Source organism: Manacus vitellinus, unplaced genomic scaffold, assembly GCF_001715985.3.
Source record: "Manacus vitellinus isolate BGI_N305 unplaced genomic scaffold, ASM171598v3 scaffold_73_pilon, whole genome shotgun sequence".
NCBI classification, from domain to species: domain Eukaryota; kingdom Metazoa; phylum Chordata; class Aves; order Passeriformes; family Pipridae; genus Manacus; species Manacus vitellinus.
In genome coordinates this window covers 325,868-342,288 of record NW_021940773.1, presented here as the reverse complement: position 1 = coordinate 342,288, position 16,421 = coordinate 325,868, and the positions used below count along the sequence as shown (strand labels likewise).

Sequence of the window (16,421 nt, the reverse complement as noted above, 5' to 3'; positions counted from 1 at the left end):
TGTTTGCTTCTGAACTGATGCTTTACCTGTTGGACTCCCCTGCCTCCAGCAGCGGGGCTGGGGCAGAGCCCACGGAGGAACTGCTTTTGCAGAGGCATCTTAAAGTTGAGTGTGAGGCCAGTTGTTATTGTAGGTCAGGAGGGCCCCGAGCAGCCTCGGCTCTCCTCCCTTCAGTTTCTTCCTAAACATTTAATGTGTTTACTTACCCTGTGGCTTCATGTGTAGCACATAACACCTGTGAAATGAAGAATTTGGCATTCACAGGGGTCAGAATACTTGAAATAAGACTCCTGAATTGTCACTGTATGGCCATTTCTGAATTTTTGTACACAGTCTTGTGCTTTTTGTTTCATCTCAGCTCTTTCTTTTAAGTGCTTTTCATTTTATTTGCCACCACTCTGCTAATGGGAGGGGAAAATGGCTCTCTGGCTGCAATGCTTAATGGTCTATATCATGCATGTTTAGACAATATGTCTTTAAATCCTAGAATAATTTAACTGTAGTCAAACACTATGGCTTTTTTTTTCTTTTACACAGAAACATGTCGGTTCCAGGCAGCCTGAGCTCTCAGCCCTGCACTTCATACCTCCAGGTTCCTCTCCCTCTTGGAAGCAGACTTGTGCTCCTGCTGAAACCTCCTGGGTGGAACCCACGAGGAGCAGATCTGTGCAAATTCTGGTGCATCAGTGATGCTGCGAAACATTTTAGGAGGGGATGAGACCTCTTGTCAGCAGAGCACAGCTCTGGGAGTGGGATACCTGAGTCCACCTCAAAGCAGAGAGCGGGTTTGCTCCAGGGGGGCAGAGTGTGCTGTAAGGCTTGGCTGAACCCAAACCTGCCAGGGCGGCATCGCGGCGTGCCGCTGTAAACTGGGTCCTGTCCAAGGACTTCAAGAATAGGGTTTTTCCTACATGAAGGCAGACCTACCTACAGGAGGAAATGAGGCTGTGCCCAGGGAGCCTCCTTCTCAGCATGAGTGTGCAATCCTTATGCAAACGAGCCCTTACTCACACGGTGTGTTTCAGCAGTCCTGTCCTGGGAACGCGCTGGCCCCGCGCTGCAGCCCCGCAGGGACACGTGTGACACAGAGGGAACAGGGGACACAGGTTCCACTGAGGGATGGAAGCAGTTCACAAAGCCCTCACTGATCCTGCTTCAGCACACTGACACGAGTGCTCCAGCTGCCAGGACTGACTGATTCCAGCAGCACCTTTCTGGTTTCCCAAATTTCATGCCTCTTCACTGGCACCTTGGTGCAGTTCAAGGCAGCCAGATGTCACGAGGGCACAGCTCTTGGTAGCCAAAAGCAGGCACCACCAACAAACAATGGGATTTCCAAGGAAGCATAACAAACATGCCTGTGAAATGGAGTGTTCTCCTGAGCTTCTTTGCTTGCTCATGGCCTGTGAAAAAAACAAAATCCTGAGTGATCTACGTAATCACTGTTGTGCGTAGGAAACCTTGCCTGGGCTTTGTTCTAGGGAAAAAACCTGGCTCTGGCAAAGGTGAGAGGAAAGGAATTACTAATTGCTGTAGGCTTCTCCTGTGATTCATTCTTTCTTCACATACCAAATGACTTCAAATAGGTAAAGAAAATTCACCACCTGATGAACCTATGGGAAGGCGCTGGGAAGATTTTAAAGCAAAAAGGTAAGACTTAAGCTGCATTTCCAGGAGAAAATTCCCAAATATTCCTCACATGTCCTTTATTTCTCTGCTACTCTGGACACTTTGGAAATCACATGCAACAGAGAAGGAAAACATCATGCTGATTCTGTCACGTGCTCCCAGGCCTCCTGTGAGGCCGCACTCCCTCGGAACGGGCAGTGCTGTAGCATTTGCTCACATGCTCTGTGTTGTCAAATGGGCTGTGATAGACATCTCCGAGGTGACTTCATTCCCCAGCCCCCAAGATGAGGAAAGGGGTGTGAGACAAACTCAGTCAGACTGCCCGCTGCAACTTCCAGCGACACCAATGTGCTTTAGGTCCGCCAGACTTTCACGGTCAAGACCTTTAAAGGTACCCCCCAGATTGTTGCCACTCCATCTCTACCCCCCTGCAGTGGCATTTTGGTTTGGGGAGGGTTTTTTTGATTTTAAGATTTCCGCTCTGGCTCTATAAAACACTAGAGATTAAAAAACCCCTGTTTTCCCAACTGTGAGCATCATTTTTCCAGCAGCCACACTACCCACGTAACTACACATGCTCTAAAGTCAGTGCATTCTGGGATTGAGCTGGGAGATCTCCAAACTCAATGAACAGCAGCTTTTGCTATCTCAAGCACAGCTCCACATTTAAACATTTTTTTTCTCCTCTGTTTAGAATGAAGACTTTAGAAGCACTTGCATAATTATACAGTGGTTCCATACACCTTTGGGATGTGATGAGCTGGGTGCTCTCCTCTGCTAGGGACCATGCTGGGCTGCAGTCCTGGAAATGTTACCCAGAAGAGTGATGACCTGATGATTTTGCCCATCCAACAATGATGTGGTAAGCTGAATATATCGAATAATGTGCCGTGCAGGTGAAACACTATTGTATTGGAGGTAAGGGCCACAGTAATGTTGCCTGGTAAATTGGTGTAAAGGCACTGATACGGCAGCTGAGCTCAGGCCTTGGTTTCCTTAGGGATTCCTGTCTAAAGCACCTTCCCCTTTCTGCCCAGTGGGGTCAGGAGGGTGGATTTGCACTGGGGTACTGTGGGGAGCCTACCTTGGGGTGCACGTGGGGAAGACCATGAGCCCATCCTTGCCAGAGAGTCCTGGGGGAAGTTCCTGTGAATTGCCCGAGGAAGCAGAAGAAAGGGCAGCGATTTTCAGTGCTCTGCAGCATGGCAGAATGTGGTATTTTGGAGGAGATTGTTAGCTGAGGGACAGCTCCCCATTCTAGTGTAAATCCAGTATTGCTTCACCCGGCTCCTGGCTTCAGGCCCTTAAAATTACTGCTGGGGTCAGGATCTGCCCCAAGCATTTGCAGGTTGAGCTGTTGCACAAAAACGAGTGGGCGAGCTGGGGAGGATGTGCTTGGTCAAACGAGACCTGCTTGGTGCTGTGTGGAGAATAGAGCAGTAGAAGCCCAGGGCACTGTGCTAACAGCAGACAACTTCCCAAAAATCCTCCTAGCACGTGTCAGGACTGCTGTCCTGGGCAGGCTTGCAGCATGTTCCACACCCCTGAAGCAAAGCCGAGCCTGGCATGTCCTGCAGAGCTGTGCCTAGTGCCAGTGAGAGGCAACAACAGGAGCCACGACGGCCCGGGGTACTCTGCACATGATGGGGCTGTGCTCCCCACTGCCTGCCACCCAGGAAGGTCTGTGGAAAGTGAGTGTAAATCCCACTGCTGTGATTCAGTAGCATCACACTCCTTGGCACTGCTGTGTGTTTCATTAGATTAGGCAGGGATGCTGGTGGCCACTGGAGTTAATGCTGGCTGAGAAGATACGCCTTAGTTTTTCATGAGGGACTGTTTTTTCATTTGTGTTGATATAAATGAGAGAAAATTCTAGATCTTGGCACCATGGGATCAGCAGATTCTGTTCCTTTTCTCCTTAGACATGCTCCAGAAGATTTTGCACTCAGATGCAGAGAGACTGTAAACACTGTGGTACCAGTCAGGCTTCCCCAGGGGGAAGAGTGCACAGATCATTCCCTTTCTGAGATTGCTCATGCAATTCCTGCTTCAGCTTAAGTCTCTGGGGAAGGAGTCGAGCACAGGGAGAATGTCACCATCCTAAAAAAAATAATTATTTGCTGAGGGCTTTCTCAGCAAGGAGGTACAGCCACCTGGACACCTGCACGTCTCAGAGACTGACAAACTCTAATGATTTCCAGAAAAGCAGTATCCAGGCCTTTCCCTCCCTTCCTCCCCAACACTTCGGCTACACACTAACACGCTCTCTATTACAGCAATCTTGATTTACGTTAGCAGGAACCAGAGTCACACATGCCTCACTTCAAAGCTCCCTCGCTGCCTGTGAGGGAGCTGCTGATAGCAAAAGATAGTGGTGTCTGCAGCTCACAAGTGAAGTGAAAGTCTGGTGAGCTGCCCAGACAGACACCACTCTGGTTTGAGTCATTACCCTTTTCCACCTGTTCTCAGCTGGATGGATGAGAAAGGATAACTCATGTTCAAACACCAGGTCAGCTGTGCCCGCCCTGGCAAAATAAACATTTGATGTCAGTTAAGAAAATTAATGGGATGGTATTTAAGATACTTCCTTTCCCTTCACGCATTTCTCAGGGGTTTTATCAAAAGTAAAGAGAGTGAATAATAAGATCCCAGTTGGCACTCGGACTCTCCTGGAAGACACGATGTCCAAGCGCACTCCACCAAGGCCCAGCAGCTGTCAGCATCGATGTCACTTCGCCTCCACGAATCCCTGCCTACACCCTGGGTCGCCATGGCATGGCTGGGGATGGGATGGCTGTGTTCTGGCCACCCCTTATTCCCCAAACATGGGCAGGGATCAGAGGGGCGAAAAGCTGGCACCACTGTCACCTGCGCTGGGTGCTGTCGGGTGCTGTCTGAGCCTGGGCTGTGCTGGAGGTTTTCAAGCTGATGGTCAAGGCCCAGGGAGGGCCAGCTGGTCTCTCGAGGCTCACATTTCCACCAGCAAGAGTCAGCAGCCCATCTCCTGCCGCTGCACTGCTGGCCCATGAAAACGAGGTCTGCTCAGGGCAGATGCCAAGGAAAGACTGGCTGTGCCCATGAGTGCAGCTCCCTGCACATGTTCCGTGCTCATCCCTAAGCTGCACCCTGTTGGCTCAAGAGCCTTTGAGGAAGCTCCCTGTCCCCTGGGACGGTCCTGATGGAATAGCGAGAGCAAGGGCACTCCCCGAGCAGCAGCCCCAGCCTGGATGTCCTGCCAGGAAACCCCTGGTGCTGCTGGGAGCGGTGGCTCAGTAGGTGGCACTCTGCATCCACGGGGAACCAGCACCTTCCCAAAGGGGAGCCCTGCCCAGCCGGCCCCACTGCAGTGAGGCCTATGGAATTCCACCTGGAATGCCCTGAAACATGTGGCCTGTGGAGGGTGTTTTCTCCCAGAAGCAGCCAAGCAGGACTTGACCAGGACACTGCCATTTGGGAAGAGCTCCCCTGAACCTCTCCATGCACAACTGGTGCCCATGACCACCTTGCTGCATTTTCTGGACCCCGAGGAATTGTGCTGGTGGATGCCGGGCTGCCCCTTCTTTGAAGGACACAGGAGCAGCAGGAGGAAGTTGGTAAAATGGTTGAAAGCATCCCAAGCCAAATTCCTCACTACTGGCAGTCAGTGAGATGGAGCCATCAGCTGGAGACTGGAGGAGAGAGGGAACACAGTGTGAGTCAGATGCTGGATATGCCGTGTTTGGTCTCTAAACAGCGCAGGTAACACGGGCAATTGCACTCGGGGCATTCAACCTTTCCCCTGCTAAGCTTCTCCTTCCAGCTGCTCAGCAGTTTGCCAAGTGCAGCACACAGGACTGGAATGTTCAGTGCTCAGTATATTCCTCAGACTGAATTTTAAAAAGCTAATTGGAAATGTTTCCAGTGAATCTCTGATAAAAAAGCTGGGAGAAATATTTTAACACCTGCAAAAAAGGAAATTCATGAGGCAAGCTGCAGTGCCAGGCTGAGGTGCCAGCCTTGAGCATGGCAGGCAGGAAGGAGGAAAATTCCTTGCTTCCAAACCTCCCTTTGGCCATTCTCACACCACCAACCCCACAGTTCAGCAGAAGAGACCCTAAATCCCTTTCTGCCTTTGGAGAAACTCCACTCACATGCAAATGATCTCTGTGAATGCCAGGCCCTGGGACTTATGGGGGACTTGTGGGAAGGGAACTCCAATCCGAGGGGGAAAGGAGGGGTCCCATGGGTCACCTGCCTGCCCCCACATAGAGCTATAGCCCAGAAGCTGCCAGTGCTCTCTGTCCTGGGACTGTGGCAGCCAGGCTGGATTTGTCTTTTTGCTGCTGCAGCCACTCTGAGGAAAGGCACAGGAAATGAGGGGAAACATGACAAAACTCCCACCAGTAAAGCTGTTGGATATTGCCAGTCAGTTTTAATTGCGCCGTGCACAAAGGGACTGCCGGAGGTTTGCCGGGGCTGTGTGTCCCAGGTTAACATCCGAGTGACTGATTCAGCATCTTCTTTTCCAGACCTTTTGGGCATCACTTCTTGGGATTAGCACGACCTGGCAAAGACACTGGGAGTATCTGTGTGTGTGTGGAAGAAGGGAGAAGGTTCAGTGACTGAGTGACCTGGATCCCTGTCACCTCGAGCAAAGGCTCTGTCAGCTTCCTGAGCTGTAAGTAGCGTTCCAGCCCCTCTCAGTTAGAAGGTCCAGGTCCTCCGTTCCCAACGCTTGGCAGCTTTGCCACCCACTGCCCTCCTGCCCCTCTGTGCTGCAGGACTGGAGCAGAGGGACACCAGTCCCTTCATCCTTGTCCCCCTGTGCTTCTCTGGGTTCCCACCCTAGCCCAGCCCACCTGCTGTTCTGTTTTTTTCCCCTCAAAGCAGTAGTTCTCTCTACAACTTCCTGAAAGGAGGTCGTAATGAGGTGGGGGCTCGTCTCTTCTGCCATGCCTTCAGTGAGAGGACTCAATGAAATGGCCTTAAACAAGGGAGATTCTGATTAGGTATTAGAAAAAAAATGGTTTCAGTGTTAGGGTGGTCAGGCATTGGAATAGGTTGCTTGGGGAGGTGGTAGAGTCACCACCCCTGGAGGTGTTCAAGAAGCATCTGGTTCTGGAGCTGGGTGATGTGGTTTAGGGGTTACAGTGGCAGTGATGGTTGGACTTGGTGATCTTAAAAGTCTCTTCCAACCTTGATGATTCTGTGATTCTAAAGTGGGTGTGCTTCCCGCTTCCCCACACAGCATCTCGGAGAGATGTCCGTTGTGAGGTGCCCTCCGGGAAGGGCAGTTGTGAGCCAGAGTGCCCCCATGGAGCGCATTTGTCCCTGCCCGGGTGGATGCCACCACTTACTCAGCTGTTACTCATGCGCTGCTCAAGCAGGCACACACAGGCATCTCGGCAAGGGGTGGGTGATCGATGGGTTTATGGCTGGAAAACGTTTCTCTGGGACACAGGCGGGGAGAACAAGGAGCACGGGAGCCCGCAGACAGACAGGTGTGCCCGCAATAACGCGGCGCGTCCCCGGCGCTGTGACCCACGGCGGATCCAGATTACGCAGCGAACCTGTGGCTGCCCCATCCCTGAAAGTGTCCAAGGCCAGTCTGGACGGGGCTTGGAGCAGCCCGGTCTAGTGGAAGGTGTCCCTGCCCATGGCAGGGGGTGGAACCAGATGGTCATCTAGGTCTCTCCCACCCCAAACTATTCTGGGAATCTTTGATTCTGTAATCCTGGGATTCCGTGATTCCATGTTCCCGCCCCGCCCCTCTCGCCCCGCCCCTCTGACGCCGCTTCCACGTCCGCGCCCCACGCCGGCCGCCCATAAAGCGGGCGTGGCGGCGGGCGGCTTCATGGAGCGCTGTGCGCCGACGGCACCTGTCGCGATATTCCTTCCCCTTCCCTCTCTGCCTCCGTCGCCGCCCTTCACGGGACCGACGATGCCGCGCTGTGGCGCTGATCGCCGCGCTGGCCGTGCTGGCAGGTGCGTGCGGCCAGCACGGGACGGACGGCGGGGGATGGGGCGATATTCGCGCCTGAGGGGCCGGGAATCGCACCCGAGGGAGGGGGGCGCTCCGCCGAGGGGCTCGCGCCTGAGGGGAGCCTGCGCGCGGCACGGCCGTTGGCGGGAGGACGCTGAGGCGAGGGGTCTCGCGCCGCGGGCGGGAAGGTGCTGAGGCGAGTGAGGGACCCTGAGGGGACTCGGCTGGGGTGGCTCCTTTGCCCACGGCGCCGTTTCCCCTCCCTCACAGCGAGCCGTGCGGCCGCCGGGTCCTCGCCCAACGCCACCGAGCCGCAGCGGCACGCGGAGCGGGAGCCCGAGAGCCGTGAGGGCGAGCCCGTGCCGGGTCCCGACTACGAGGAGGATGAGGAGGAGTACGAGGAGGCGCCGCCCGTCCACCAGTACATTGTGGACGACTTGATCCGAGGTGAGTCGGCGGCGCCGGGGCTGGTGTCTCGCGACTAACGAGCCCCAACTTAAGCCTTATTTCTCTTGTAAAGGCTGCTGTGCTTAGCTCGTGGAGTACGGAGCAAAAACGTGCTTGTGCTTGAAACTGCTGCTTTAGAAATAGCTGTCAGGGGTGGGAACTTAGCGTGAGTATGCCCAGGGTGTGTGAAAGCTCCAGGTTAGCTGGTAACTTGCTGTGTGTAGCTTTACGTCTTGATAAACCTGACAGGAGGGCTGCGGTGAGGTAGCAACCACCTGCTTAGCGTGGAAGCATCAGTGGCATTTGAAAGTGCTCTTTGGCAGCACCTCCAGGTTTGTTTTACTCCAGGTTGTCTGTCTTGCTCCAAGAATTTTCTGGGTGTTTTCTCATGGTGGCTTATTTGGGTTGGAGTCGACTGAAATGTCCTGGGAAAGCAGACACTTAAACTCCTTAAGTGGCTGCAGGAAAGTTTGTTAAGCAGCTTTAGAGCAATGCTTCGCTGCCAATAGCTGTTGTGTGTATTTATTGTAATTTGCCTACTTAACAGGGCTGTGAGTAGCCCGGCTGATTGTGGGGATGGGAGTATTTTGTTGTTTCTGCGCTAAGTGCAATTGCAGTACAAGCCAGGTATCTACAAGTGATTTGAACCTCAGTAGGTGTGAGTAGGCTGGTCCTGTTGCCTCCAGGGTGGATCTGAGTACTGCTTTTTCTGCGGGAACGCTCTGCGACATGAATGAGACTAAAGAGGAGGGGGGGACCTTGCTCCAGAGGGCTAGTTCAGAGAATTTATGGACTTTTTGCTGAAAGTTTTCATGAGGACCTCCAGGGGAAACAGGCTTGTCAGTGTTATCAAGCAGTTCAGCCTGTAAAACTACTGGCTTGGGTGACTTAAGTGTTGTCTAACTGCACAGAAACCAGACTTGTTACTGAAGGTGGTTGGTTTGTAGACCAGCTCTTCTGCTTGGCATGAGGTTTATCTGTGGAGCCTCCAAGCTGTTATGATTCAGCTTGGGATGGCTTTCCTGGCCATGCAGCTTGCAGACAGGGACATGGAGATCAAGCTGACAAGCTGAGCCTGGGAGAGGGAGGAAGGGAAGCGGCCTCAATTATGAAAGCGCAAACCTAAAGATCAAGTTGGACGGGACAGAACAGGGGCCTCGGCTGTCGGGAGTGAGCTCACACTTCCAGGGACAGGAAACCTTGCTGCAGGAACAGTGCTCCTCGTTTACATATTAATATAGCTTATACCATTTTAATCAGACTTCTGGTTGCTGAAGGCATTTTTGCTTTTAAGTAACTTCAAGCCAGGCTTGTTGCCCTAGAAGTTAAAATGATCAGCTGTCTAGACAACAGTGAACTACACCTCGTTCCTTTGTGTGGGCTCTCAGCACCAGAAATACAGGGTTAGGAAGTAGTTAGATCCAGTTGTGCCCTATTGTGGTGATTGCCTGTGTGCATAGTGCTCTGGGTGAAATGTTAATCATCCAAAAATGATTTTCGTTAGGTCTGCAGAGCGCAAGAGGGAAATTGAAGTGTGTTGCAAATAACTGGGCTGTTTCTAAGTCCTATTCAAACTCTCCCGGGTAACTGTTAGTCCTGAGTAGCAGCGTGTTGCTCTGAGAAGACTTGTGCCATGGGTAGCAGTGACAGGGTGGGTTCTTCAGAAAAAACTTTTTGCCAATTCCCTCTAAAACCGCACTACCGAACTTTGCTGCAGGGGGGCAGCTCTGGAGCTTCTGACTCTAAGTGTCTGGCTTGTTCTCCTCAGCGAAGGGAAGATGATTGCCCTTTCTTAAATCCAAAGGCTACTAAGTCACCAGGGTTTTAAACCACACTCTTCTAGAGGTTTGTCTTAATTGAGATAATGAGGGGCAGCAGTAAGCGGCAGAGCAAATAACCTGACTCTCACGGGCTCTCTTGCGTTCACTCCTTCCCTGCGCTTGGCATCTCTCACTAAGCAGAACTGTAAAGGAACTCTGTCCTGCTGAGGACAGCAGTGCAGGTTGTTGAGGAGAAACAAGTATGCTAACCAGGATAGCAAGCTCTCTTGCCCTCAGCAAGTGCCAGGACTATCTAGCGAGTTACAATGCCTTTCATCACTGATGCAAATGGAGAGTTTAGAGCCATGGAGGCCATTAGCCTTGTATCTGAGTCAATATGAAGTTAGGGGATGGCTTGGCTCAGCATCAGCTCTATGTTCTTTACAGGCCTTTGCTTGAACCTGTGTGTTGCACTCAGGCATATTGTGCTGTGAAATGCTGCAGTCCTTCACCTCTGCTGCACTTCAGCTGTGGTGGCTGTCAGCCCGTCTGTTCCTACTGCCTCTGCTCTGCATGGCACAGGACTTAAGGGTGGCAGAGTTGTGCTTTAATGAGCTGCTGAGCTTGCTGCCTTTGTGCTGGGTGTGAGATGCCCAGGTATATGCTCACTTGCATCCCGTGCTTCCTGGTCACAGATTCTCTTGCAGTGACCGTTCTCCTTCCTCTCCCCAAACTCTCTAATTCAATTTTCTCAGAATTGTGCTTCTTAGCACTTGCATAGAGTCATCATGTCCTTTTTCCAGTTGAACCTGTGGTTAAACCCAAGCCTACAAAGAGGGGGGGTGAGAAGAGTGCTGGCAAATCAAGAAGGAAGAAAAACAGAGGCAAAAACAAGAAAAAAGGGACTCCCTGTGAAATGGAATACAAAAACTTTTGCATCCACGGAGAATGCATATACCTAGAACATCTCCAGATGGTGACCTGCAAGTAAGTTACTTGTACCTTGTGAGTTAGGTGTGATTGCCATGAGCCGGTGGCGTATGAGGGCTCAGAGGAAAAATCGGTGTCAACTTGGCCTAAGTCCGTCTCCTGCTGTATTTTGACTGAGAATCTTTCTGCCATGTAAATTAAGTGATGATGGAATCTGAGATGCATAAAAAGCCACTGAACTCATCAGTTGGTCATAAACTCAAACCAAAAGAATGAAAAGGCGTGTCTTTCTGGAACATCACACCCAAACTAATCTCGACTTGTTGAAATGCTGACAAACCTTGTGCTAGAGCAGTGACTGCCTTTCATGAACGTGCTCTGAAGGGAGCATCTTGAGATTCATGGGAAACTCGGAAGATGCCTAAGTCGGGTTTGATTGTGTGTGGGTGTCCTTGGCTCCAGACAGCACCAGAGCTGATAAGAACATGTGTTAATATTTACTTGCAGGTGTCATCAGGATTTTTTTGGTGAGCGCTGTGGTGAACAGTTCATGAAGACTCAAAGGAAGAATGACGTGGCAGACTACTCCAAGACTGTGTTGGTAGTGGTAGCTGTCCTGCTCTCAAGCATCAGCTTCATTACTGTACTTATCATTGTGATAGTGCAGTAAGTATTATCCTCTATGGTGTCTGTCTGCCTGAAGTGTGAGTGGTGCTGTGCCCAATAACCCTGAAATGTGCGTGGCTCATCGGAATTACCTGTGTGAAAAGCATCCAAAAGAGCTGAATTCTTATCCCAGCTCAGATAGATCTGGAGGGCAGAAGCAAGGTCTGTGACCCTTACTTTGTATACCAAGAGCCTTTCTGCTCTTGGTACAACCAGGATAGTTACAGTGCTGCACAACATGAGCAGGAAGCTGAGGAGCATTGATGCTGACACAGCAGTGCCTTCCCTAATCCCTGTGGAGAAGCCTGCATGCGGCCATGTGACAGCCTGATGCATGGCTGTTATCCAACAGCTGGGTACACAGCTGGAGGGAAGGAAATGGTGCTCTGGGAATCCATCTGTTAACGGAGATTGCTGGGCTTCAGTACTTAAACTTGGGAGAAAGCAAATAGGGAGACAAATGCTGTTGGTCCCAAATTCTGCTGGCTGTTAAGATGGGGGGAACAACTATTCCAGCCAAACCAGCTGCTGACAGTTCAGTGTGGTGGGTCATCAGAATCTGGGACTTTGTCGGAAATAAATTCAAAGAGCTTTTCTGGGTATGTGTTTCAAGTGATATATCAAACTGAGTATTAGAGCAGCCCTCCAGTTCTGCCACTGCAGCTCCAGCACTGTAGGCTTGGGATGCTACAGAATCTCAGAGGTTCAGTCTAATTTTAGATCTTAATGAGGTACATCAGCTGAATTGGGTACGTGCTGTACCCTTTCCTGCAATTCAGGAAACAAGGTGTGCGTTTGTCATTTCAATGTTGCTTCATATTTAGCTCTGAACTTGAGGAATGCTGGGATGAACGCTTGCTCTCTGAACACTGCCTCATTCCTTGCTGCTAGGGGAGATAACCAGTTCTGTTAAGAGCAAGTGATCATCAGTAGTTTCTGGGGTTCATTTGCTTCATGTTAGGAACCCTCACAAGCTGGGAGGAGGAAAGCAATCTGGTCTCTGCAGCTGTTGGCTAAAGCCACCAGGAAATCTGACACTCAGAAGGTCTGCTGGTGCTTTGCTCAGTCCCAGCGATAAACTCTCTTCATTTTGCTCCCTAATCCGCCTTAAGCCAAGAAGCCCTGTCTCTGTGAGGCAAAACTGCCAGTGTCCAGCTTGGGGGCTTACTGGTTTTGTCAGATACTGCTTGATGCTGAATGCTTAAAAACTGTCTTGAAAACTCCCTGGTGCCAAGAAGTTGTTTGAGGATTCAAAGGACATGAGTCTAAATGCTGCAGAGGATGTGGAGGCAGGTGACAACAGGACGTATGTCGGGGTTCCAAATCATCTCTAACATGCCGTAATTCCACAGGGTCAGGAAAAAGTGTCCTCAGTATGAAGAGAAAGAAGAAAGGAAAAAACTCCGACAAGAAAACAGAAATGGCCATGTTGGTGTGTAAATGGGGAGAAAGCAGGTATGAATGCTGACTTTAAATGCCTTTCAACCCTTCCAGGCTGCAGTTACCTGTACGAGAATTGCATGCTTGTTTTGCAAAGCTAATAATTCACTTTTAACACTCCAAGTACCTCGAAACACATAGGTTACATATGAACAACTGGCTTGGTTTTCTGGTTTCTCAAAACCACCTGAGTTGTGCAAGTTGTTCAACAGCTCTGTTAAATTTCTGGCTGCTGTCTTAAAGACCAAGTGAGGATAGGAAGCTGTAGTGAGAAAAGGAGAGCTAAGAAGAAAGAGTCCTGAATATCTTGGCAGAGGCAGATTTATTGCAAGAAACAGTGGTAGACTTCCATCATGGAAGATGGTGCTGCAGCCAAGTGAGTCACGACCTATTAGAAGAGAAGTGCAGAGCATTTCCATGTCCTCTGTGCAAGGAGAGTGTCAGGAAGTTTCTGGTGCTTAGAAGCTGTAGAACAAGACAAAGCTGCCAACTGTGAGCACCACAGATAGCCTCTCAGTCAAGTTTCATGCTGTCATAGCAACTGAGGCCTAAAGTTCCTTGGCCTGCATGAATTGCTTCTGAGAGTGATCTAGTGGATTTTAATGAGCAGGCAAGTTAGTCTCTCTTGAGCCAAAGTATATCAAACAGCAGACTCAAGGACCCTTATTGAATAGGAGTTATGCTGCAGGCTGAAGGAGGAAGCCATAAAATACAGCCCTGAGAAGTTCTGGCAGAGCTGTGAAGCTTTGCTTTGCCATGTGTCAGCCATAGACATTTTCCAACTTTTCCAGTGACAGTTGGAGGGTTTTGCTCAAAGCTTACTCAAAGCTGAAGAGTATCTGGCAGAGTGTTCTCAGGTGTGTGCATGTCCTTAACCTACCTGCCTTGCTTGCAGGTTTGCCACGTTTCTAGTACAAAGTGCTCATGTCTTGGGTGGTGATTAATGTGCCTGGTCTACCCCTTACAGAACAATTCTGAAGTGGCCATTGCCAACCTGCAGGGTACCTCTGGCTACCTGACACATCCACCTGGACACTGTGGGCTGGAGCTGTTGCCACTAAGCCCTGATTCATCAAGACAGAGGCTGCTCCAAGGAGATGTCAACAGGCCACTTGCTGCTGAATCGCTTGCTGGGGAGGACAGTTACTGCTGCATCTTGGCACAACCACGTGGAAGGAGCTGGCACTGTGGGGGACAGACCTGCTGTCAAGACCTGCAAGAGACTACTGCTGCTGAGCCCTCCCTGTCCCTGCTGGAGCTCCAGTCTCTGCTGTGGTGTGGATGGACTTTGCTCTCTTAGCAAGTTTCCTTTGGCAGCTCTAGCTCTAAGGGAGAGAGCCTGTTGCCGCTTTCAGGAGTGGATGGAGGGGAGAAAATTTTTTTCTACCAAAGCGAAAAAGGGAAGAGGTTGGGATGGCTTCTCTCCCGAGACCTCAGTGGATAAAAAACCCAATTCTTTTGTCACTGTGCTCCCTGTCGATACTGGCTTCCAAGAGCTTCATCTCTAGTTGTGACTTGTAGGGCGTTGGTGACAGATCTTTGTCAGCCACATCTGGGTTCTGTTACTGTGTGTGTGGAAGCAATCCCTCAGAGTTCTGTAGGACTCGTGGTGTGAGTGGAGCTATCCGTTTGTGTGTGTGCTAGCCTGGGGTAAAATCAGTCTCCTCAGGATGCTGAGACAGTAAATGCAAGACCTGAACTTTGTATCTGAAGGAAAAGATCCATGCTCAAACCAGCTGATAAGCTTGGACCCATGTGTTCTAAACACAAAGGTACTTCTGTTACCCAGATACTTGTTGCTGCTTTAAGCAGTGCTTAAAGTATAAAATGCTTCACATCAGATCCCATCAGTTAAACTTGACCAAGAACCTGTTCCTTTGAAGAACTAAATTCAGGCACTGGCACTCTGCAAGCAATGGTCTCTTGTGCTTTACCTTCTGGTGCGAAGGAATCTTACCTCAATCTTTTCTGACCCAAGTGTCCTTGGTTTCTTAACTGCAGTCTTGAGCACAGAGTATTATTTGAGTTCAGTTTCTTCTTGGAAGAGTGATTGTGTTCTGTATAAACAGAGCAGAATTCTTCTGGTAGCAGAGAAACACCATTAATTGTCAAGTCATATCTGTAAATGTGTAAATATTTATTACTGTATTTAATATTTAATGTTTCCATAACAAACTTATTTATTTTATAATTAAACTTTTTACATAACCTAATCATGGTAAGATTTTTTTCTTGCTCTTGGGAATACATAGTAAACACTTGAAATTAGAGCCTGGTTTCTCCTCAAAGCAGGAATTTCAATGCTTAGGAGCACAAAGTAGGGCTGTGAGGAGCTTGTGTCAAGTCTGGGTGCTCTTACTAACACGGTGTAGAAATGCAAGTGCCTGTTTCGGTAGGAAGTCCACTTCATTCACCTACCAAGGGATCTTCTACTTTCTGGATTCAGGAGAGGCTAAGCGAGCCACCTCACTGGAAGCAAAAGCTCAGACTGAAGTTTGAGCCAACAGGTATCCCTTTGCACTTGACTCCGGAGCTGGGAATATTGAATGGAGAGAGCCTTTCATCTCTGTGGTCAGAGAGAATTTGGACAGCGGCTTGAAACACGGCCTTAAATAAATGAGGAAAAGCAACATAGCCTCAGGCCACTGACTCCCTAAGCAGAAAGGGAGCCTTGACCTCTACAGTCTGCTTGGAGTTTCTTTTCTTCCCCTGTAGTTATTAGTCCAACTGTGTGCTAATGTGCTCTTTAAGCACTTCTAGCAGTGAGCTGGGGTCTAAGCTCAGAGTTGCCTGAAAAAAATGAGTGTCGGGGGGTGAGTTTGGCTTTCAAGTCACGATTAAAAAGAAGGAGATAGAGAACTTTGTTTTGAGGCCCTTTTTTCATAAGTATCTTCAAGAGGTGTTGTTGGCTGTGGCTTAGCTTGAAGTAGAGCTAAGGAAATAGAAGGCAATTAGGAGCCAGGTTGTGTATCCAGTGTAGGACTAGAGCTTAGTCCTGGCTGGAGTTGCTGAGGTGCCTTGTCCTTGTCCTCCTGAGCTGGCCAAGGAGTTCCCAGGCTCTGAGAGCAACCAGGACTATATGTAGCTGAGGTACAGGTAAACGTATTGCAACATCTCTTGGGAAGATTGCGAGACTTCATTCCAGGGAACTTGCTTCATTACCAAAGTAAACAGCACTTCTCCAAGCGGCTTTTCCACAGACATTGGCTATTAGAGCTCTGGCAAGAAAAGCTGTTTCTGTCAGTCCTGCCAAGCTTTTTGCTTTGGAGTAAACAAGCTCAATCTTGGTGGTAACCAAGCCATGGCCTAGTGAGACTGGGGATGGATTACAACTCCCTTTTGAAAGCCATTAGCCTCTTCTTCCAGAAACCTTTCTCTCTACAGTCTGTGTTTTGGGGGAAGCACCAGGTTTTCTATTTGTTAGGCTAAACCAATGCTAGTGTAGGCAATGGAGCTGTTCTCCCTCTTTCCTCCCCAGCTTGCAGACCTGACAGGAGTGAAAATATGAATGTAACTTGTCAATTCCGTCTGTTGTGTACTTTTAATACTCTGCTTACTGAGTGGACTGGAGGGTATTTTCCAAAAAT

General features: G+C 49.9%; 1 protein-coding gene across 1 annotated transcript; it reads left to right on the top strand.

Annotated features, from left to right (window-relative positions):
- Positions 1-7,360: 7,360 nt before the first annotated feature.
- On the top strand, positions 7,361-15,035 carry AREG (amphiregulin). Its single transcript, XM_029964530.1, is given in 7 exon segments — positions 7,361-7,420; positions 7,422-7,593; positions 7,862-8,038; positions 10,602-10,785; positions 11,236-11,394; positions 12,747-12,849; positions 13,802-15,035. Coding segments are annotated over 6 exon segments (840 nt in total). The 3' UTR covers positions 12,835-12,849; positions 13,802-15,035.
- The last annotated feature ends 1,386 nt before the right edge of the window (positions 15,036-16,421 follow it).